The sequence below is a fragment of the Sturnira hondurensis genome, unplaced genomic scaffold (genome assembly GCF_014824575.4).
Source record: "Sturnira hondurensis isolate 20B ecotype Veracruz unplaced genomic scaffold, ASM1482457v3 Scaffold0019234, whole genome shotgun sequence".
NCBI lineage: Eukaryota > Metazoa > Chordata > Mammalia > Chiroptera > Phyllostomidae > Sturnira > Sturnira hondurensis.
The window spans coordinates 3,142,433-3,165,949 of record NW_028091865.1 but is presented as its reverse complement, the minus strand read 5'-3'; the positions used below and the strand labels follow the sequence as shown (position 1 = coordinate 3,165,949).

At 56.5% G+C, this 23,517-nt stretch overlaps 1 protein-coding gene across 1 annotated transcript in view; it reads left to right on the top strand.

The window, feature by feature from the left end:
* The first annotated feature begins 9,242 nt into the window (after nt 1-9,242).
* ANOS1 (anosmin 1) overlaps nt 9,243-23,517 on the top strand; it is a 104,903-nt gene continuing 90,628 nt past the window's right edge. The window contains exon 1 of the mRNA XM_037027715.1: nt 9,243-9,577. Within this exon, the coding sequence (XP_036883610.1) occupies nt 9,377-9,577 (201 nt within the window). The 5' untranslated portion in view covers nt 9,243-9,376. The remainder of the gene's footprint in view (nt 9,578-23,517) is intronic.

Below are 23,517 nucleotides of genomic sequence, written 5' to 3'. Positions count from 1 at the left end.
GGGAGCCGGGAGTAAAAACTGTAGAAACCTAGCAGTTGTAGGCTCTGCCCTTCTTCATGGTAATCCCATCAAGTTATAAACCCATGACCAAAATGTCAGAAACTAGGAACTACCTAAAAATCTAAAAATACTTCCAAAGAAGTCTGCATCAGAGCCTACATCACCCTTTGGGGCATGAGAGTCCATCACAATTTAGCCTCACATGAAACCTTTTACTGAAGAAAGAAAATGCAAAAAAAAAAAAGAGAGAGGATATTAAAATGATAAGGGATTCTCGAAGAGAAAAACCAGAGGCGTGGGTGCACGTACAACGTGGGGAGCTCGTCCTCGTAGCTTTGGATGAGGGGCCGAACTGGAACTCTCCCCCGCTCCGTGTTGCTCACAGAGGTGCTTGCCTGCTTCTGGGGGAGAGCGCGGGGAGGGGGCACCATGAGCCCACCACTCACGGTGACTCAGCTGACGGGAATGGGCCACAGGATCCGCACTGCCTGCCCATGACCTTCCCATCGGAGGCCCGTTACCCACTTGACCTTTTTCATAGACTGCAAGGGAGGCATTCTTAGAGTTTCCCCTTCACAGACTTGAAACAGGACCAGAGAGGCACCGGTTTGCCGAGGAATGCGCAGAGAGTTGGCAGGGATGGGCGTAGTTCCCGCTAAACAGTCATCCTCGGTGTGTTCTCAGCACACTTGTACACGTCTCTCAGACACCTCCTGATTCACCGAAGACTGGGGTCACAGGTCACCGTGTCTGCCACCTGGGCTAGAATCCATGGTCTCTGAGCCTCAGACCAGACCCTGCTCCTTCTCCTCTCTGTAGCGGTCCCACACCCGTCGAAGCACATACGGCGGCTGTGTGCAGAATGGTCACTGTTGAGAGGAACCCCTTCGTCAGCTTCACAGTTTCATTCCTGGACCCTGGCCCCCGCGCCCCCCCAGCTCACAGGGCCTGCTCGACCAACTGTGACTGAACGTACCCCAGCTGGGTCGAAAGAATCAGTGTTGAGTAAAGAGTGATCTTCAGTCTCTGTGTTCACACCAACAGGAGAATCGCCTCAATTCAACCTCGATGAAACGTTGCCTTGAAATTCACACAGACATTCCCTTTTCCACGAATCAATGGGAAACCCTTTGTCAACGAACAAGTTGAATCTCTTTGGACTTGTACTATTTTTTAAAAGATTTTATTTATTTATCTTTAGAGGAGAAGGGAAGGAGAGAAGGGGAGAAATATCAGTGTATGGTTGCCTCTCATGGGTCCGCCGCTGGGAACTGGCCTGCCACCCAGGCATGTGCCCTGACTGGGAATCGAACTGCGATCCTTTGCTTCGCAGGCCCGCGCTCCATCCACTGAGCTACACCAGCCAGGGCTTGACTTGTACTATTTTAAAAAAGAAAAAAATCCAGGGGAACAGCCGCAGAGAGTTCAGCTAGTTCATGCCTCTTCAACTTCCCACCGCAAGGGGTGAGGTTCACCCAGCCTACCGGTCCGAGGGCTCACCCAGTGCTTGTGCTGACGTCTGCTGACGCACCTCAAGCCCCGTCTCCTTCCCTCGCCTCTCACCTCCAACTGCGCAAGTCCCATGGTCCTTGCATCCTCCACCCAGGATCTTGATCTTGATCTTGATCTGTGAAGACGCGAGGTGGAGGGAGATGTCTTAGAGAGGTTCTCGAGATGCACTAGCTATACAAAAACAGATACATTTCCATGGCAAACGTGCTGCCTTTTAGGAGGAGAAGATTGGTTTTAGGGGTGGAGAGAAAACGGATGCTCCTCAAACTGATCCATTCCCCGTCTAGACAGTTAGTTGCCTTGTCCCCGAAAGCTCTGTGTTGCCATTTTTCTGAGCTACTCAGGCTTTCTGAATCCTCTTTGCCGGTCCCTCCGAATGCTTGGCTGTTGGGTGCACATGGGATGAGTTATCCCGTGGAAAACATCTTCAATTTTTCCAGTGACGTGGTCCAGTGTTCTGGTAGATCTTAACGCACCCATAAGGAAATGCCAGATTAGCACACTGGACACAAGATACAAAGGCCTCACATAAGACGGCAGTGACTAAAGTTCTCAATGGTGTTGGCACGACTCAGGAAATTTCAAGTCAGAGGGAAAGACGAATCCCCAAACCAAGGCTCGAAGTTCTGGTAGACGGTGACCACGCCTTACACCTGCAACCGCACTATCCTTCAGAGTCGGGACGCTGGTGGCATCCCCCCTTCTGCTTCCGTTCTGGAGCAGAAGCAAGACTTTCCCAACAACAGGAGGAAAGACCTCATCGAGTCTCTGTGGTTGTTCTTGGCTTCTCAGTCAAGCCTGGAGATACCGCCCCGGGCCACGGAATGAAAGAGTCCGGATCCTGGCTGGTGTGCCTCAGTGGTTGCCAGCCTGCGCATCAAAAGGTCCCCGGTTCGATTCCCAGTCAGGGCACGTGCCTGGGTTTTGGGCCAGGTCCCCAGTAGGGGGCGCATGAGAAGCAACCACACGTTGATATTTCCCTCCGTCCCTTCCTTTCTCTAATAAATAAATAAATAAATAAATAAATAAATAAATAAAATCTTGGAAAATGAAAAGAGTTCCTTTGTCTTCTCTGTCTGTCTGTGTCTTGCTCTGTCCTCTCTCTGTGCCAACGTCGGTCCAGTGAACACCAGTGCCCTTCAACGTGCCTGCAAGCTCAGAGGGGCGGCCTTCCGCACACAGATCCGAGCTCGCAGGGTTTCTGTCTCCCCTGTGAGCATCAGTCAATCACTGTCGCCTGTTCCAAGGTGGTCACCAGCCCACCAGAAACTCCTTCCTCCAGTGGGTCTCACGCATCTACCCAGCACATTCACCCTCCCCCGTTCAGCTGGGGCTGGAAATGAGGGGCATTGTTCTTCGTGCATAAGCTCGGCCTGCTTGCGCTGTCTTCTCCTGTCGTGTGGGATGCATCGTGCGGGCCCGTTTTAATAGTTTCGGCCCACTCATTCCATCGCTCAGTGGGCATTCATCAGCCAACTCTTACATGCCAGGCTGGAGGGCGAGGATACAGAGATAAATGTGATGGGTCTCTTCCTATAATTAAAACCTCATGATAAATGACTTCGCCGTATGGGAGTGGGATGCCACTGTCCATCGGGCTAAGGCGCTTGTCGCCAATGGGTGATGGATGGGCTTCTCTCCTGTGATAATGAAGAAAACCTGTAAAACCAGAGCGTACCTGCTGGCCCTGTGATGCTGCTGGGTGGTTTGGGTTAACTCCGTGGTGAACCCTCGCAAAGCCCCCAGCAAGCTCCAGATGCCGCTTCCCCAGGTACCCGTATCCCTGGAAAATGTGAGACATGGAGGTAGGAGGCAGGGATTTCCAAACCCAGTTCCCGCTGACTCTGGGGCGAATGCCAATGCTGCTCCCCGCCAGCTCTTTGCCGCCCCCTGCAGGCCGCTGTCACCAGGGTGGCTGCACGAAGCAACCCTGCGAACTGCATTCTGGGAAGCCAAACTGCATTCTGGGAAGCAGAGACAAGGCATGGTCTGGTGCAGGCCCCTTTGTTTCAGGCGTCAGTCGCTTCAGTAACTCTCCAGGTACCAGTAAAGCCCGTATGCCAAGCTTTCCAGATGAGATCGGGCGCGCTCAGGGTGGCATGGCTGCAGACCCCTCCGGGTCTTCCCCAAACCTTGCAAGTGAGCTCCTCTTCGTGGCATTCACTCTCTGGAACTCAACGTCAACGTTTCGCGTGAGTGTGCGCCTAAGCGGTGTGCACCGGGAGGCCCAGAACCGATGGAACGAAGAAGGGAAGGGAGGGGGATGAGCTTGGATTTCTGACTCTTTGAGACACCCCGCCCTGAAACAGAGAGCGGGGCGCAGCCTCCAGCCGGCTCCACTTAGTCGCGAGAGGAAATCCGGGAAGTCAAGCACAGGTTGGGGGCCTGTTTCTGTCCTGTTCTGATCCCAGGGAGTGCTTTTTTAAAAAGCTCGTATGGGTTCCGCAGAGAAAGGTGTTTGTTTGGGCCTCAGTTACTCTCTTTGGTCTGTTCGTCTTGTCTCTCGGTATCACACTGCATCCTCGAAGGCCTTAGATGAAGGCCTTCATCTCTAGGCTGTCGGTTCCTCTGGCTGTCACTGGCCCGTGAGCGTGGAAAGTCAGTTTCTGCAGGGAAGGTCTATCACCTCTCTTTCGCGGTAGTGTCTTGCCGTGTTGAATTTTACGCACATAGTCTCACATATGATAAAAACGGAAGCAAGCCGTGCATGAGCTGAACAGAAGGTGCTCTCAACAGACGCTTCTCGGAGTGTAATTCACACACGGCTGCGTTGATCATTTCATCTTGCAGTGAATAGTTTGAGAGGCGTTGAAAACGCTGGGAAAAAACGCCTTCGAAGACGGCGAGCTCGTTTCTTCCATTTAGTTCCGCGTGAGTAGTGTCTTTACAAAGGAAACCCTTCCTCCCTGCGTTTCGAGTCCCACGAGGTCGGTCTAGTCGGTAGGAGCTGAGACTATTGCGTGATGATCGCAGTCAGATTTAAGCCGCGGAGGAGGAGACAAATGCAGCTCTGAAAGGAAGATTGTCTATCCCAGGTGGAGAATTCGCTGGGAGAATTCGCTGTTTCCTTCGCATGGTCTCTCTATGACCAGCAGGTGGCGCTGTTCGCTGTTAAAAGCTGCCTTTTCAATAGCTTCTCTCCAAATCCAGGGTATTACAGGGGGTCCCCTCCTTGAAAACATCAAACCAAGACCGATTTTAAATTTTATTTACTTATCTTTACAGGGGAAGGAGAGAGGGAGAGAAACATCAATGTATGGTTGCCTTTTTGCTGGGAGTTGGCCTGCAGGGAACTGGCCTGCAACCCAGGAATGTGCCCTGACTGGGAATCGAACCGCCATCCTCTGGTTCCCAGGCCTGTGCTCAATCCACTAAGCTACGCCAGCCAGGGCTGACTTTAAGTGTTTTAATGGAACCGACTTTTCGTGTTTCTAAAGAGCATCTCTGGGTTTCTTTTCACGTTGAGGGATGAAAATCAGCATATAAGAGTGATTGTTGATTTGAATGCCTTTTCCAAAAAAAAAGCTTTTTTTTACATGTTACATTTTAGAGTATATTAAATATAAATTGTACCGGAAGGTCCATTCATGTCCCATGAAGAGTAGGCCCCTGGGAAGTGAAAAATAAGTTTTTAAAGTTATATCATGGAAGATTTCATTGAAATTATAGGATTTAAATTTATTTACTTATTTTAATAATAATGGCTTTCATGTGAATGCAAAGATTATTAGAGGAAACATGGTATAACGCATTTCTGGGAAAGAGCTCAAATTATACACAGAGAATTGGAAAGATGAAATTTCCATATTTCAGAAGCAACAATCTATTATTTTCTGTATGAAATTAGATGAAAATGTACCTTTACTTTACTGGATGTCTCATTTTTCCCACAATCCAGGCAAAAAAAATGTTCTTTTCACTGACTTATATTTAAAAGTACTATTTTAAACTCTTTTATTGGATTGACTGGGGTGAAAATTATATAATTTCAATTTAATTTCCTTATGTTTCTTAAAACATCTTTGGAGACAGACTGGTAATATTTTGGTCGCGTTGAAGAACAAGAAACACACGTTCCTTTTGTCTACAGCTTATGTGTTGAATCGGAGATGAGATTTTTTTTTTCTTTTTAAAAAATTTTTTAAAGAAGTCTTTAGACGGGAAGGGAAGGGGAGAGGGAGAGAAATATCGATGTATGGTTGCCTCTTCCGCGTCCCCTGCCGGGAACTGGCTCGCAGCGGGGCGTGTGCCCTGACTGGGAATCAGCTGCTAGCCCCCCCAGATGAGACTAAGTGTGGGTCAGGGATATGTCCTGGAGAACGGATGTCAGTGTGGTCATTCAGAGGTAGGCGGGCACGTCCGGTCTGTCCCAACGTTCATTCACACCTAGGAAAGGACTTCCCGCAAAGGGGGGGGGGGTCATGGCCGGTGCTGAGACGAAGCCTTTTGCGCCATTTGCGATGAGGTCTGTGTTTGCTAAATCCGTGGCCTTTCAAACCAGTGCCTGGTTCACTTGCTTGGTGTCTTTTAAAAATTTGGATTCCGGCGTTCTACCTCAGAGGTATGTTTTTGTTTCATCCTTACCCAAGGGTCTGTGTATTGATTTGAGAGAGAGAGGAGGGGGAATAGGGTCAGGGGAGAGAGAGACAGACAGACAGAGAGAGAGACTGAGAGATCTGTTGGCTGACTCCTGCATGCACCCTGACCGGGAATCAAATCTGCAACTCAGGGATGACTGGGAATCGAACCCACAATCTTTTTGGTGTGCGGGACGATGCTCCAAGCAACTGAGCCACCCGGCCAGGGCTGTCCCAGACATGTGGACCCAGGATCTCAGGATGTGGGGGGTGCAGAGCATGCCTTCAGCACCTTTCCCAGGGGGTTCTTAGTCTCTGCTTAAAAAAAAAAAGGGAACAGGAAAAAGAAACGAATAACCGAAGTAAATTGCGAGGAAAAGCACAGCTAATGCTTAGGGATGGGAAAGAGTGTGTTGTGTGTGTGTGTGTCTTCTGCAAGTCAACGGTGATGAAATTAAGTCCCTCAAAAAGGGCCTGGATAATTGCAGAGGGCAGCTGGGGTCATTGCAAAAGAGGAAAGCAGTGCAGACTCAGGTATTGTTTGAACACACAGGTAACACAGTGGCCCTGTGTGCCTGATTCACCCCAGGCTTTCTCTGCAACCAACTGGATTTCTGTGTGTGTGGGCGCGTGTGGTGGATTGTAAGACGTATTTCTTCGTGGATGTGAATATGCTATGGAGCCCATACAAGTAGCCCACGCATGGCTTTAAAAAAAATACAGGGAGCCCTTTGAACATTGAAAAGCTGCTTTGAAAAGCTCAGCATCTCTGTCCTCACGCAATTGCGCTTTCCGGACTGTACATTTCATGGCAGGACGTGCACAGAGATACCGTAAAGGACATGTAGACATGCCCAGGGCCCTTGCTTTCAGTGACCGCAGCGGTTTGCTGACCTCGAACATTCAACCAGACCCCGTGGAAGGATCTGCTAGGGCTTTTGGGGAATGTTTTTATTAACTACCAATCAGACGTGATGACCTAAAGGTCAATATCTATCGTTAGGCACCACCGCTCCATTCACTGCCGAACGGCTTTACACACCTTTCCACTTGGGGTCACCACAATCGGCTTCTTCATACTCTTAGTCGATATGAAGTACCTTTAATGTGCGTTTAAAAGGTTTTCCTTTGCAATTCCGCACGCCTTTTTTAAACACACGATTGGGCTCAGGGGAGCTCACGCCTGGATTTCTTGAGTTTCTGGCTCAAGTGGATTCTTGTCCTGCTCAACCCGGTAATAGATAAGGTCATGGAAGAACCCTGGACCGGTGGGGATCCTGGTAAGGGGGGGCTCTGGACGATGCTCCAGGGCACCGTCTCTTTGCCCAGAGAACCTCGTGGACAAAACAACTGTCATTGTCTAAATCATTGAGGAACACGCCAAACAACGGGCCCTGTGGGCCTCGCTGATGCATCCGCGTCAAGACGTACACAGCAGTGATGTACGTGAAAACGACTCGTTGGTGTCAGAGAGTAACAGCAGATGGCTCCCCTTATCATTTAGCAGGAAGGTCCCCGAAGCACCCAGGGGACAGCGTGCAGCAGAATCGGGGCAAAGGGTGGGCACCCGTGAGAGGACGGCAGGCAACGCCAAGAGGCGTGAAGCTGGGTGCCGGATCTCCTCCCGGCAGGCTGAGAGCTCGCGCGCCCTGGCTGTGCCTAGCCGCGTGCTCACGGCGGTCGCGGGGTTCGGGACATAAGCGCCCCTCAGTATGAGACCGCGCAGCGGCGAGTCAGCGGTTGCGCGTCGGAGTAGGGGTGCCCAGGAGTCCCCCCCCTCCCCCCGACTCAGTTTGCTACATAGAGATCGCAGAGCCCCATGCCCAGCGTCCCGGGTCCCACCCCTGCGCTTTGGGGGTCTCCACCCTGCCTGCCCCTGGAGCCAGGGAAGGACAGCCTGGGGAACGGGGGTTGCGTTCTGGATGTACGTGGCCCTTTCCCTGGCGTGGCCCTGTCTGGGGCGGGAGAGCAAGCGTGGGGACCAGGCTTTGGGAAAGATGACCGCAGACGATGGGTGAGCAGGGTCACTGCTAAGGAAAGGTGAATTCGGGGGCTGGAGGCAGATATGGGGGGGAAGGGGGGTTCAGGAGAGATTTCTGCCTTTAACGGCTCCCCCCGGGAGCCCAGTGCCTGCCAGAAAGAGGAACACCTGAGGAACCCGGGGGCGTGGGTCTCTTTGACAGAGGTGGCGGGGTTCTCCTCGGGTCGTTTCCCAGGTAACCCTGAGACGGGCAGGAGTGGGGAAGAAGAACGGGGGCGGGGAGGGAAGACAGGAGAGAAAAAGAAGGAAGCAGAAGAGGGGAAGGAAGGGAGGAAAGACGGGCTGGCAGCCAGGGGAGAAAGAACCCGTCAAACGTTCACACCTGGCNTGGGGGGGAAGGGGGGTTCAGGAGAGATTTCTGCCTTTAACGGCTCCCCCCGGGAGCCCAGTGCCTGCCAGAAAGAGGAACACCTGAGGAACCCGGGGGCGTGGGTCTCTTTGACAGAGGTGGCGGGGTTCTCCTCGGGTCGTTTCCCAGGTAACCCTGAGATGGGCAGGAGTGGGGAAGAAGAACGGGGGCGGGGAGGGAAGAAAGGAGAAAAAAGAAGGAAGCAGAAGAGGGGAAGGAAGGGAGGGAAGACGAGCTGGCAGCCAGGGGAGAAAGAACCCGTCAAACGTTCACACCTGGCCGCTCTTCGCTGACTTGGTTCTCAGTTCGGTTACTGAGCCCTTTCCCCGCTACTTGGGAAAAGAGACATTCAAACGGGCCGAAAGTGGGAGCGCCGCCTGCCCCCGGGGAGCAATCTGGGAAGGAAGGCCTTCCGACCTGAAGCCCCCGGCGTCCGAGACCTCTCCTTCCCGACGCAGCACCTGGCACCCCGGCGCCCAGGATCGCTCACACCTGGCGTGGACCCGAATGCTGGGGCCGGAAGGAGCGAATGCGGGCGGTGGGGGAGCCTGCGTCGGAGACGGGCCACCGGGAGAGGGGCGCGCCGCGGCGACCCGGTCGCCTCGCCCTCCCAGGGAGCGCCCTGGCCTGCCGCCTCTAGGACCTGCCCACCGCGCTCGGCCCTGCCCCCCTTGTCACTCACTTTCCTTCTAGCCAATGGCGCGGCCGCCTGTCACCCTCACCCCACCCCTCGAGGCCGCGCCCGGAGGGAGGTCGGCTAGGAGCGCGGGGGCTGGAGTTGAATCATTGAACTTTCCTGCCGAGTTGCAGCGACCGCGAGGTCCCCAGCAGCGCGGCCCCGGCGCGGAGCTGGGAGCCTCCGCCAACGCCCGGCGCCCGCGCCCCCGACCCTCAACCATGGTGCCGGGGGCACCCGGAGCGGCCCTGACCCTCTGCCTGTGGCTGGCGGCCGCCGGGGGCTGCCTGGCCGCCAGCCCCGGCGCCGCAGCCTCACGGCGTCTGGACGAGTCGGCCGGGAGCGTCCAGCGGGCCCGCTGCGCCTCCAGGTGCCTCAGCCTGCAGATCACGCGCATCTCCGCCTTCTTCCAGCACAACCAGGTACGAGAACCGCCGCGCGCCCGGGGCTCCGGGAGCCGCGGGCCCCGCGGGGGTGGGGCGCCCTAGGGCGCGCGCCTCCGGCCTCGGCGCCCAAACTTCTCGCTCGGTGCGACCGGCAGGTCCGCTGTTCTTCCGCGTGGACTTTACAATCCAGGCTTCCCCCTGCTCCCGACAGGAAAAAAAAAAAAAAAAAAAAAGGCTGCAGCCTGTTTCCCGAACTCCCTTCTCCCCAGCGGCGAACTAAGGGAGGGAGTGCAGTCTTGTGGATTCCAAGGGCGGGTGTGCGCCTTCGGCAGTTTCCCGGGACCGCGGCGCGCCGGGGACTGGGGCTGGTAGCGAGTCCAGGGAACTCCCGGGAACTCCCAGGCACCGCGAGCGAGGTGGGGAGGCGCGTCCGGCTGCGCCTGGGGACCCGAGCGACGTGCCCAGCCCCGCAGGTGCCCGCGGGCCGATACTTTTGTCTCTGCGGAGCGAAGCTTTCCCACTAGGCGGGCCCGGAGCTCGCGGCCCACCCTCTGAGCCCCGGGCAGGGCGCTCGGTCGGGCCAAGCCGTGTGTTCCAGAGCGTGTGTCGGGACAGGGCGCGGTGGTGCCTGTGTGCGCCCCAGTTCAGAGCGCCACAGCGTCAAGGTCTTTGCAGTGACTAGCGTGGAGGGTAAAGGAAGAGATGGAGGGGAGGGGGTACGGGACCAGGGGGCTCGTGTTTGGACGCTCCGAGAAGCGTCCTGGGGTCCGCATCAGCCCACCCCTCATAGCTTGAGCACGAGTACGTGCGTGTGTGGGGGCCAGGGTGTGTGTAGGACGTTTAGGGAAAAGCGTGCTTGGCGCCTGTGGAGGGGTCCATAGTGGCGGGGACCCCCACTGGACCTGAGTAGGGACCCTGGGTGGGGCGGGGTAGGGGGGCCACAAGGGAGCCGAGCCGAGAGCTGCGCACTCTGAAATCCTCCTTACTTCACTCCTCTGCCTTCGTTCTGGCCCCGACCTCGCCGACGCCCTTTGCTGCTCACCTGTTGTAAGATCCCCACTGGTCGCCGCAGGGGACACTGCGGAGGCCCGGAGGAGATGGGGTGGGGGGGGGCCTCCTTGGGGGTTTCCAAGAGGAGTCCTCTGCCCTTAAATGCTCCGGACTGGGGAGAGGGCGCCTCCCAAGGGGCCTGGGAATGGAGCTGCGAGAGGGGAGGCGATGGTCCTGACTGTGGACTTTGGGACAAATCTCGGGTGGGGGGCACGGGGGGAGCATGTCACCCTGGGATTTTAGGAGGTCGAGGCAGCTCCAGAAGTTTGCCCGAGTGCGCGCTTCCGTTTGTTCTCAAAGAAGCAGTGTGTAGCGGTTTCGGAGAATTTGGCAGCGCTCGGATCCTCCTGGTCTCCGCGGAGGGGAAACCCAGGGCTCCTCTCCCGCGGTGACATTCCCTGGGCGGCCTGGAGGGGGCGCCCGCCCAGCCACCTGGCCCCACCATCGCCCGCCCTGGCCCTGCCCTGCCCCGCCCCTCCTGAGAAGATGCTACACTGTTTCAACCGCAGAAAACACGGCCCCCAGGGCGGCCCATGCCTGGGGAGAAAGAGTATCTTTTTCTTTCTTCCCACGTCTTTTGACCGAGTTGTCAGTTGCTGTGATTTATTTGTTTTACAGTTTCGGGCGGCTGAAGCAGCAGGGCAAACGAAGCCAATTCCTGTGAAAGGCTTTTCTTGTGCTGGGTTGGCACGACTTCCCCGCGGAAGAAAAACTGCTGACAGACTACGCATTGCAGACAATCCTGATTACATTTTAATTAGCTGGGGTGAAGGAAGCTGCAAATTACTCAGTTAGGACTTAATAACGGCCGCTTTGGCAGTCAATGGCAGAGCCCGCTCTCAGGGGGTGCAGGCCTGCCTTGGAATGCCCCTCCGATGTATCCAAGTGGCAGGGATGAAGGCTGCCTTGGGATCTGAAAAGACAGCCGCACACGGGTCCTTGTTCAGCAGCGAGCCTTCCTTTCCCTCTCCCCTGCTTTTCAAGTAATTGGGAGGACCGGTGCGGGGAGCATCTCTGGTGTTTATCAGTGGGCCGGGGGACCTTCTGGCAGGGCCACCCCACCCCACGCCCTAGGACAGCCCAGCCCAGGCTGTTTCTGGAGCAGCTGCCTGTTTCCAACTCCTCTGGCATCTTATGAACGATTGGAGCCCACAGGCCTCCAGCCGTGAGGCCAGCTCAGGGTGTGCACTGCCGTGGGGAAGCTGCTGCGGCTGTGGCTGGCGAGGGCACAGCCCGTGCACCCATGCAGTGGAGCGATTCGGGCAGGGCGGGCTGAGTGTGCAGGGCCCACCTGCCTGCCCGGCAGCAGCTACAGGTCTGTAGGCAGGTGGGGCGCACCTGCTGCCTTCCTGTCCACAGAGTTGGGTTGGGTTCACCTGCCAAGCAGCCGTGCCCGGAAGCACAGGGGACTCAGACTGATGTGTGCTGCTGGGAACGGTGGCAGCAGATCCCTGGGTTATTATTGGGCACAGCCCCGGGGCCTGGAGGTGCTTAGAATTTCACGCCCAGAGGGACAGGGCTGCTGAACGCCCCGGCTCCCTGCCACGTGCTCCCGTCACGTGCAAACAGAAAGAGGAGGACACGGTAGCACCTTGTAGGCCGTCAGCACCCCACCCCGGGATGCTGAGCCCAGGCAGGGGGCAGGCCGCCGTGGGAGGTTCTCACACATCTCACACGCACGTGGTTGAAATGCTGCCAGCAGACAGGGTGGGGAGGACACGCCGCACCAGGGAGTGAGGCCTTGGTCTGCACTGCGGGGCGTGGAGCAGGGACCGGGGCGGGGGGGGGGGGGCCCCAGCCAGGTGCTCTGTGCNGGGGGGGGGGGGGGGGGGGGGGGGGCCCAGCCAGGTGCTCTGTGCCAGCCTCTGCCCTTTGCAGAGGGGCGGTGTGGGCAGGTGGGTGGCCTTCCTGACCGGCCAGCTTCTCCTGGGTCCCGTTCAAGCCCACGGCTGCCCAGCCATCCTGACACATCTTGGGTGACACAGGGCAGACACCAGCGGGAAGATTCTTAAGGACCAGCTGCTGCTCTGGGGGTCATGAGAAGGCGGGGGCTGGTCAGGCAGGGAATCGTGTGGCCAGGTCCCCAGGGAGGGCAGCTGCCGGTTGGGGGTTGGTTCTGATGTTTAGGGTTTGATTGGTCAGCGGGCCAGTTTCCTGCAGACCTGGCCGCCCGCCGGTGTTGTTAGTGAGCCTTTACCCATTGCCCTGCCACTGTGCGGGGCCCGGGCTGCAGGCACACCCCAGCGCAGCACCTGCTCTGCACGGGGTGGACTTCCTGGCTCTTCCCTGGGGGGTCTGTGTCGTGGCCGGAAGGACAAGCAGAGGCCAGGCTCTGCAGGCTGGGAAGGAGGACACCCCGCAAAGTGCCCCATGTGGGGTGGGTGCTGGAGAAGGGGGTCTTGCGGGTGTGAGGACAGCCCTGCTGCATTGTGGGGCGTTCAGGGCATGCATTCTCCACCTCGACCCCCCTCCTCGCACCCACGCTCAGGTCCCTGCCGGGGCAGAAGGTGATTGGGGTGGGGCATGAGCAGGGGGTAGCTGTGTGAGTATCAGGGTGCCAGGGGGCGGGGAGCTGAGAACCTTTCCTGGGGAGGGGGGCGGGGCAGGCAGCGTCACGCATGGTGTGCAGCTCCAGATGTCCAGACACACTCCCACGCTCCATCAGACTTTCCACGGAAAGCGCGAACTCAAAGGTGCCAACGTTACGGATTTCAACGCGGTGGTCAGTCAGGGCCTAGAGCGCAGCCCCCCAGGCGCAGGAGTCCTTGCAAGCGTGGGCCGCTCGCAGCTCCGCGAAGCGGGCGGAGGGGTACCTGTGTGCGTCAAGCACGCAGAGCTCGTGGGACAGATTGGACCCGCTGGACACGGGGTCCCGTGCAGCGCCGCCTGTCCGGTGCCAGTCTGGCGGACTGACCTGGGCTCGCAAGGAACTCTCGGCTAACACACCAGAAGATTAGCGAGCAGGGGGAGGAGGGAGATCATGGCTGGAGAAAAGGCCCTGTGTCTTTTTTCCGGCGACTCTGGTTTTGCCTGGGAGTGGCGTCCTCTTTTGGGCTCCCTTGGGACATTCACAGGGGGGAACCATTCTCGGTGGCAACAAGGAGCTGAGCCCTGGGGCTAAGCGCCGGGGAGGAGCACACCTGACCTTCGGCCTGTGTTTTCGGGGAGGAGGCGCAGACCTGGGTGGGGGGCCGGTCCCAGGGCAGCAGGGGCTGGGAGAGGAAGGCGCGGGTGGCCCGGTTCTTCCAGCAGCCGGGCAGCCTCGGGAGAAGAGGGCGGGCTCTTGCTGGAAGATAAGGAGCAGGTGGCTGGCAGCCTCGGTTGGCCCCCTGGGCTTGTAGACTTTTGTCAGCGTTCAGAGATTCTTGCTTAATGGGACATAATTCACCCTACACGGCCACCACCGCGCTTAGGCTCGCTGAGGGAGCTGATTGGAGATCAGAGGCGCGTTTTCCTTCGCAGTCGCTGCAGGCTGTTTGTTTTGGCAAAGGAGAGACCTAAGCTGGTGATTAGCTTAGGTCTACTTAGAGCGGAGGCCTGTCCTCCGGAGAAAAAGTAAACAAACAGTGAAGACATCAACCCCCCCCCCCTCCCACCCCCGGCCAGCCACGCCTCAGCCCCAGGCCTTGGGGGGTATGGAGGCCGGGCTCTGGCTTCTCCACTGGGTGTGTCCCCGGGGGCCTGCAGCGCGTTTCAGGGTGTGGGCCCCGAAGGCCAGCGGGTCTGAGGGGGACTGGCAGCAAAGGCCGCCCACCCCCCAGGTCTGGCCTTGGGATTCCCTGGCCCCCCCCCGGCGTCACGGGATCACTGGCTGTGTTTCTAAGAATTTCTGAACCTGACCCAATCTGGACGTCCAGTGCCTCACCTCCCATTTTCATGTTGATAATCCAGCTTCTTCCTGAATTGGATTTAAAAGACAGTCTTCACCACGACTCGTGGAGAACGTTTTAAAAATGCGCTCGAAAGCCCCTGTGGGCTTGCTCGTGGCTCGTCTGCACCACGTCATTCGAGCACAACTACTTTATATAGATTTCTGTTTGTGTATTTTCCCAGACTGGAGGCATTCACAGGTGTCCTTCTACGGGTCCACAGGGGACAGGTGTGTGTTCGGAGGCCTACATTAAGAAGCTAATGTTCTCCGCACGGCGCTCACACTTCAGAACACGCCATCCTCTGTGAGGAGGGCGCTCGTGGTTCTTGGGTGGGGAGTCGCCCGATTTCCTTGCACACCCTCCTCCCCCTGTGCGCCTGGACCTTGGGGCTGGGGAGAGACCTGTGGAGGGACATGTGGCAAGGGGCACAGTGGGTGTTACCTCAGTAACAGGGTGTTGCCCTGGGGCTCGCTTTCCCCAAATCTGAGTCATACAACTGAGAGGGGGGTGGGGACTCCTGGCAACCACCTGTGACGTGAATGAAGCAGGGCTCAACTATCCAAAGACTTCCGATAGATGGAAATGGGGTCAGGGAAGGGGCAAGTGCACCACGGCCCTGCTGGTCCCCGCCAGGCGTCCCGTGGGTGCCCAGTGTAAGCTCGAGGGCCTTTGGATTTCCCGGGTGGCCCCCTCACAACGTCCCCTGAACCCCGCGTTCTGAAACTGTGTTGACTACCCACCTAGGGCTCCGGTTAATAAGTATGACCTAGTTTCCCTCATCTGTCCATCAGAGGGACACGTGAGTCTCTCAAGCACAGACCCACATTCGGTCCCCTCGCCATCGGAGTAGACCGATACAACCAATCGACGTTCTGGACATTTTAGTTTGCTTTGCGCCATCGTTTCAGGAAAAAGTGTGATTCTTTCCGAGTCTCTGAAGTGGAGGACACCATTTCCTTCCCTGTAGGAGCATTTGGTGGCCTCCTGTCCCTAGCTCTGGCGTCCTCCCCCCCCACTCACCCCACCACGCTCCTGTGTCAGCGGCCCATAGCTTACAGCTGCTCCCCCTTGGCGATTAACCTCTGCTCGTGGTGGTGTCAGCTTGCAGCCTGGCCGGGCGTCCTCTGCGGTGAGAAGGGCAGGTCGTGAGCCTGGGCTCCCCGCTGTGGGGACGGAGCAGGCCAGCCCCCGATGTCCCTGCATCTTTGCTGCAGTAGACGCCGCAGACTGTCCAGGGGACCACCAGGCCTGTCCGGGGCCTCCAGCTGAAGCCACGCCCCCTTAACTCCTCCCACCGTCCCCCCTGCCTGGTGCCAAGACCGTCACCTGCTGGGTCACATACACAGCCGCCCCTTCAGCCTCTGCTGCTAGGAGGCCATCTCAGCCGCTGCCCTCAGAGACCCCTGATCCCCTCCGACCCTTGAGTGTTTCAGATTCGACAGCCCGATGCTTTCAGAGACGCCGCCATCCAGTGCAGGGGAGAGCTGGAGGGAAAAGGAGAAACCCCTTCGCCCCCCCAGCTCACCCCTCTGCTGCTGTCCCTTTGAAAAGAATCTGAGAGTGTGCACAGTTTGACAGCTGGTCGCAAAGGAGCCAGCTGAGACTCAGAACCTTTTCGGCGGCCTGCGACAAGGATTTCCAATGGGGAACCCCGGGACGCAAGCCCACCAGGGTCCTTCACGGTCCAGAGGGTGGTGAACTGTGCAAACTGCATCCTCTCAGAGCTGGTTGGAAATAGCTGGGGGAGTTCGGGGGTTCACCATCTTCGTGTTTCCCGAGCAGGCGGACAGGGAGCCCCGTCCCCCGGGACTTCACACCCCCTCTGTGTCCTCACGGGGCTTCCCACGTGCTTTCTGGCTGGCGAGGGAAGGCACCTCCCTGAGGGTGGGGAAGGTGGGAAGCCGATGAGCAAAGGCAGGGATGTCGCAGCCGTGTTTACCGCTCAGTTTCCTGTAAATCACAAACTGTGGATCTTGGGTTTTATTTTATTTTATTTTATTTTATTTTATTTTTTATTTGGTTAAAGGCACCACGTTAGTCACCTCCATTTATTTCAGCTAATGTGGATGGATGGGTGCAGTTTCGAAGCCAAGGCCATGAAACCCATCCCCCAGGGACTTCCAGTCCAGAAGGGGCTACAATGGCAACTGACAGGGCATTGGGGGGGGTGGACAGAGCCATCCGTGTGACCTCTCTGAGCAGGGAACGTGTCCCTGCAGGGGCAGCGTCCTAGGGGCGTGACCCGTGATCTAAACCTGAAAGGCTGGGCTGCTCACACCTGCACCAGCCCACAGGGGGACAGGCAGTGTGTGATCTGTGTCGGTTCATGTGCCGGGGNGGGGAGAGCTGGAGGGAAAAGGAGAAACCCCTTCGCCCCCCCAGCTCACCCCTCTGCTGCTGTCCCTTTGAAAAGAATCTGAGAGTGTGCACAGTTTGACAGCTGGTCGCAAAGGAGCCAGCTGAGACTCAGAACCTTTTCGGCGACCTGTGACAAGGATTTCCAATGGGGGACCCCCGTACACAAGCCCACCGGGGTCCTTCACGGTCCAGAGGGCGGTGAACTGTGCAAACTGCATCCTCTCAGAGCTGGTTGGAAATAGCTGGGGGAGTTCGGGGGTTCACCACCTTCGTGTTTCCTGAGCAGGTGGTCAGGGAGCCCCGTCCCCCGGGACTTCACACCCCCTCTGTGTCCTCACGGGGCTTCCCATGTGCTTTCTGGCTGGCGAGGGAAGGCACCTCCCTGAGGGTGGGGAAGGTGGGAAGCCGATGAGCAAAGGCAGGGATGTCGCAGCCGTGTTTACCGCTCACTTTCCTGTAAATCACAAACTGTGAATCTTGGTTTTTATTTTATTTTTTTATTTGGTTAAAGGCACCACGTTAATCACTTCCATTTATTTCAGCTAATGTGGATGGATGGGTGCAGTTTTGAAGCCAAGGCCATGAAACCCATCCCCCAGGGACTTCCAGCCCAGAAGGGGCTACAATGGCAACTGACGGGGGTGGGGCTGGTGGACAGAGCCATCCGTGTGACCTCTCTGACCAGGGGCGTGTCCCTGCAGGGGCAGCGTCCTAGGGGCGTGACCCGTGATCTAAACCTGAAAGGCTGGGCTGCTCGCACCTGCACCAGCCCACAGGGGGACAGGCAGTGTGTGATCTGTATCAGTTCATGTCCCGGGGGGGTGCTCCCTGTGGCTCGGGGTGGGGGGCAGCAGCCCCTCGGTCAGCAGCCAGGCTCCAGGAGCTTCTTGGTTGGAGCCGCCCCAGGGCTGAGGGCCTGGTGCTGCAGGACCCTGTGTGGACTGTTCTTCTCTGGCTCTGGCTGGTGTGGGCGGACCTCAGGCTAAGCCTCTAAGAGCTATTCAGGGGACCTTTATGGGCACCCTCGCCGGCACCTCTCAGAGCCCAGGTGACTGTGAGGAGGGGGTCTACCCACCTCAGCTCCCTGCTCTAGGCTTCAGCGTGCGGTGGACCCCCCGCCCCAGGGAGCGCAGGGGGACCCGCAGCGAGGGCCTCTCCGAGTTCCTGAGCCGAGGCCGCCCGCGGTGCCTCCTGTGATATCATCGCGCCGACGTGAATTATGCGTTTGACTTTCCCGGTAACTCTGTGTGGTCGGGAATGTTATTTTTCTTTCACAGATAGGAAAGCGGAAGGTCCGTGAGGGAGGGAACTAATGCTTCACAGCAGAAACCTGGGGCCCTGCCCCGGCTGGGTAGCTCGGCTGGTTAGAGCGTCGCCCAATGCCCTAAGGTCGTGGGTTCGATTCCGGGTCAGGGCACATGCTAGAATCAGACAGTGAAGGCATCCGTAAGGAGAACTCCAAATTGATGTTTTCTTTCCTCTCTCTCTCTTGCCCTTCCCCTCTCTCTCTCTTGAACATCAATACATGAAGAAAAATTTTAAAGGAAACTCAAGCCCTACTTGTAATACTCCCCAAATAGTTATACGAAATGACCCTGCTCAAATGTAGTAAAATGGAGCATCCGGTTTTCCTGAGGCGGGGGTGGGGGGGTGGGGGAGTTGGGGTGACGTAGTCCCATGTTTTTCCTTCTCTCTGTGGCTCTGGGGGGCCCTACCAACTCACACAGTGGTGCCGTGGCGGGCAGCAAGGCAGCTGCTTCCATGCACGAGGCCATCCTGGAATCAGTCCGTCAACTAGTGGACTGGCAGCCGTCCCCTGTCCGTCCACCCACCTAAGCCCCTTCCCACCACCAGTGAAAACCGCACCCCCCCCACAGCCTCCCCTCTGGGGTCTCGGGTTGTGGGGGCCCCTTGGTGGTGTGTGACGGGCCTCCCGCCCTAAGAGAGAAGAGTTTAGATCATTGCAAAGGACCGTGGCAGGCAAGTAGGGGACGATTTTAACCACACACCATCTTTTAACTCTTGATATATCCGTCGTGGACACGCTATCCCAAGTTCTTTAGGGAGGCTTTTGTTTTCTGTTAGGAAGTTCCACTGGCTGGCGTGCCATCGGCCCCATTTCCACCCGTCTAACCACAGAGGAGCGTTTTTACTGGGGCCCTCGCAGAAACGCCCCTGGAACGGCCGGCCTCCTGGACGCTGCCGAGGACGGACGAGTCTGTTGTGTGGAAACAGCAGTCCTTTGGCCTTGACCTTCCTCCTGGGCTTCTGCTGCCACTCTCTGTACGGTGTGTGCCCGGGACTGTGCCTTCCAAGAGCTCCGGGGGGGGGGGCCTTCTGTGCACACTTTCCCTTAGTCTGGGCTCCGAAGTGTGTGTGTGTGTGAGTGCTAACGACACTTCAGGGTTCCCTCCAGTGTCGCACGATGTCAAAGTTGAGCAGTGGGGGATTCTGAGCAAAGGGGAGTTGAGAAAATCCTCAAGGGTGCACTTGCAAAGAATTGGGTGATGAACTGGGGATGTTTAATCCCTAAAGGACTGAAACCCACCCTCAGGGGGATCTGAGAAGCAGTAGCCCGCCAAGGGGGTGGGAATCAAACTTAAACTCTTAGTTCAAGTTCTCTTTATCCTTTTTTGTTTTAAACGGTAGCTTATGTCATTGAATACGTTTTTTTTTTTTTGCTCTCCCACTTATTAAATATCCTGCCAACTTGAAAAAGTAATATTCTGCTACAGGGACCTACAACTATACACATACTTTCATGTTTCACGTTGCCTCTCTTCTTTGAAGGTGAAGGCACAGACCTTGTCGGCACTGGAGACGTCACGCAATGTCGGCTCATCAGAAACTTTCGGGACACACGTTTTCTGACATCGTGTGCCCAGGATGGAGGGAAGTGGGGGGCCAGCTGGGTGCTTGAGTGGGGTGGGGGGGTCCACCCGGTAAAGAACGTTCTTCGCCTAACCACATTGCTGCACACCCGAAGCTAATATAGAAGACCCTGCAATGTGAGCTGCAGTTGGAAGTTTTTTTTTAAACGCAAGCGTCTCCTCCCTATGACCCCCGTGATCACGGGTGCTATTTTGAGTCCCACGGCTAATTTCCGAACCGGTGACAACTTCATAAGCCCAGAAAGGAAAACATAAACCAGAGAGTGCGTTTCATGAAAGAAGATGTGTTAATTTTGCCAAGTCATTTATCAGCGTCCGAAACTGCCATCCGGCTGCTCCGGACCAGAGAAATGATGGGAATTAATTTCCGTATGCCGTTTAGAGATGTTTTCTCCATGTCTTGTGTTCAGTTTACACCTCCCCCCCCAAATCCACTATGATATTCTAATGCATTTTAATAAGTTATGTTCGACACCCACCCCACTCTCTGTGGGGTCTTCCTCTCTCCAGCGCCCACGCCACGCTTATCCAAAGACTGACCATGTGGGCTGCCTTCTTAGCCCGGAGACGACGGACAACGTCTCTGAGAGAAGGGCTGAACCAGTGGAGAGAGCCTAAATGCAAACCGAAATTAAGCATTCAGGTTCATGGTGCTTTCAGCTATTCACATGTCCCTGTTGGGTTGACAGGAGTGGTCCTTCCCACGCAAGATCATCAACTCTTGTTTGATACAGCAATAACAGGTATTTGAGAGAGGTAGCCCTTGCTAGAGTTAAATACATCTCTCCACCCCCTCCTGTTTTTAAAAAAAAATCCTCGGTTGAGGATCTGTTTATTGATTTTATGGAGAGAGAGAAAGAGAAAGATTGTGTGAGGGAGAAATAATGATCAGTTGCCTCCCGTATGCTCTCCGACTGTGGATGAAATCCACAACCGGGGCATGTGCCCTGACTGGGGATCGAACCTGCGACCTCCTGGTGTATGAGATGACCCTCCCACCAAGTGGGCCACCGACCAGGGCAGCTCCCTCCCATGTCTGAATGACCATTCCGTGAAAGGTAATAGTGCTCTTTTTATGCTATTGGTCATGCTGTGTGGCCTGCAGGGAAAAATTGAGCAAGACTTGCAAACCTAAAGTGCAAAGAGAGATTATGAAGAAGACACACGTCTTACATTGACATGTCCCCCTGTCTCCTGGACACATTCCCAGGTCCCGTTAAAGTCGTCCAACATGCAGAGGAGCCTTGTGGTTCAGGGCCACCGGCGTGCTTTCCAATGGATGCGCAGAATAATAATAATAGAAGTTATTGTCATCGTCCTCCTCCTCCTCTTCGTCCTTGTCATCTCCACATTGGCAGTCATGGAATGTTTCCCGAGAACCCTCTGTGCAGACAGTTCCTGTTGAGACCCTCAGCTCCCCGTGCCTTCCTCCACCGCAAGCTGCTTATCTTTGTCCTGCTCCCTGTCGCTGGAGGGCCGTGTCCCTCAATGAGCAGGGTTTTGTGCGTCGAGGATGAGGAACCTGCTCCGAAACAAGGAGCAGAAGACCACCCAGCTGTAGGGACCGCGGGTGCTGCCTGGACATCTGGTCGACCCACGCCTGCCTGCGAGGCCTGCCCTATGGACGACTCAAATAGAGGCCAAGTTCAGACTGCGTCAGAGCGTGGACGAGGGGCTTGCCTTCTAGAGCTGAATGATGCAGGCAGGACGGGAAAGCCCAGCCGAGGCAGAAGCGGGTGGCTACCCTCTGAAAGGAGAAGAAAGCAGGAGGCCGGTTGCCATGACAGCGCTTCCACGCCCCGAGATTCTTTTCCATTTCTGCAGTGCCGAGGAAGGGCAGACTTTCCCCCGGTGGACGGCGTCCCTGTTTGAAGGGGGACACTTTGCCCCACCGTCTTCTCCCCCACGTATTGGGCTGGTACAGCCCTTTGCTACGAGGATGTTGCCTTGAACATCTGAAATGCTGACCCAAAGGTCTTTCCTCGCTTCTGTCGCCTGAGTAGACCCCGAGCGAGTGGAGGTTGGCAGGCTCCCCACAGCCGATCCTGGAGTACAAGTGCATCCCGCCCCTTGGTCTCACCCCTGCCTCCTCGTCCTCCCTCTCGCCCTCCCTCCCTCGTCACCCCGACATCTGGCTGTCTCACGGCCAGGGCAGCACAGCCAAGCTTGCTTGCCGATCCTTCCAGGAACGGTCTGCATCTTGGAGCGCGGGTTCCCGCGGGGCCAGCATCTAAAAGAAAGCAGGAAACATCATCGCGGTGGTTTCCACATTCCCACATCCGGGAGATGAGGTCCCCTCAGCTGCAAGCAAACGAGAAAGAAGTCTGCACAGAATGTGGTCCCTGGCCAAGTCTCACGCTGACCACAGGACAGAAAAACGTGGTCGGGGCTGAGGCTGCCCTACAACAGGCGTCCGTCTGAGTTTCTGTCCTTCTGCTCTCCGGGAGGCCTGGGCCTGTAGCCTATATTTGAGATATTTTTCGGAGGGCAAGACTTCGATGCTTCAGTACCATTCGTTGCCGCACAGTTTGGGGAAAAAAGAAGGGGTCATCTGGTTTTCGCACAACCACATGAAACGAGGACTGCAGTTTTATTTCCGTATACGTGTCGATATGCGTCCTATCCAGATGTGTCTCGTGTGGGGGTTTCTCAGCCTGGATTCTTGGCTGGGGTCCGTCCTGTGCCTTGTGGGTGTGGAGCAGAGTCCCTGGTCTCCACCCACTGGGTGCCAGGTGCATCCCCCCCTCCCAGAAGCAAATTTCTCTAAGCATTGCATACGTACGTACTACGGGCCCCCATCACCCCCGTTGAAAACCACGAGGTCTAATTCTGTCTCTGTACTTTACAGCTGTCTGGACCCAGGTGTCTCTAGGTCAGTGCGCGAGTTTAGGTGTCGTACCTGTATCTCAGTGTCACATATATGAGACGCTCTTATGACGTACTCCCGTATCCCTCCTGGAAAGCCTCAGCTGCAATGTGTCAGCCAATCAGCTGAGTGCATGACGCATCTCCCGTTTCACGTGCAGTGCGGGAGCTTGGGAAGACGCTCCTTTGCGCCTGCATCTGGGAACATGGGAGTTGCTGCGACAGGCATCGCGGGACGATGCTCTGCTTCCCTCTGTGACGGAGATCCTTCCGAAGGACGCCCGTGTTGCTGCCTTTAGCGATGCTGCTTCTGGAGCCAGGGCAGGGCATCTGGGGGTGTGAAAAGCTCCTAAGGACATTGGGTTTTCAGCCGTGAGCAGACGGGCGCAAAACTGGTCATGTTGCACCTTTTCCTTAAATATTGGCAGTGTCGTTTTTTTTATTTTTAATTGGTGAGCCAGCCCTAATGTCTGCTCCCCTTGCAATTTCTTTGCAAGTACAGTGCTTTTTTTCCTTAAAAAAAAAAAAAACAGAACAAAGTGTTGTTTCTGAGCTTCCTTTTGGACTACTGAGGTTCTCTTTGTCTCGGTTTGCTCACCTGTGAAGTGGGGGCAGTGGGAATCTCGCGGCATGCAGTGTGCTTCGGTGCCACGCCCTCCCCCGGGGCTGAACCTCACACGCAGTCGCCGTGCCGCTGCTGTTATGCCCAGGAGTCCGGCAGAGAGTGAGTGCCTGGTGCTGGAGATCGTGGGGTGCAGAAATGAATAGGGCGCACCCCTTGATCCTCCCACGCTCCCCAGTCTGGTGTGGGAGCGAAGAAGAGGCCGTTGAAAGCAGCCAGTTCACCAGTGGGCCAAAGACCTCCGCAGACCCTCCACCCAGAACACGCACAGAGGGCAGCTGAGCCCGCAGATACGCTCAGCATTCTGTGTCGTCAGGG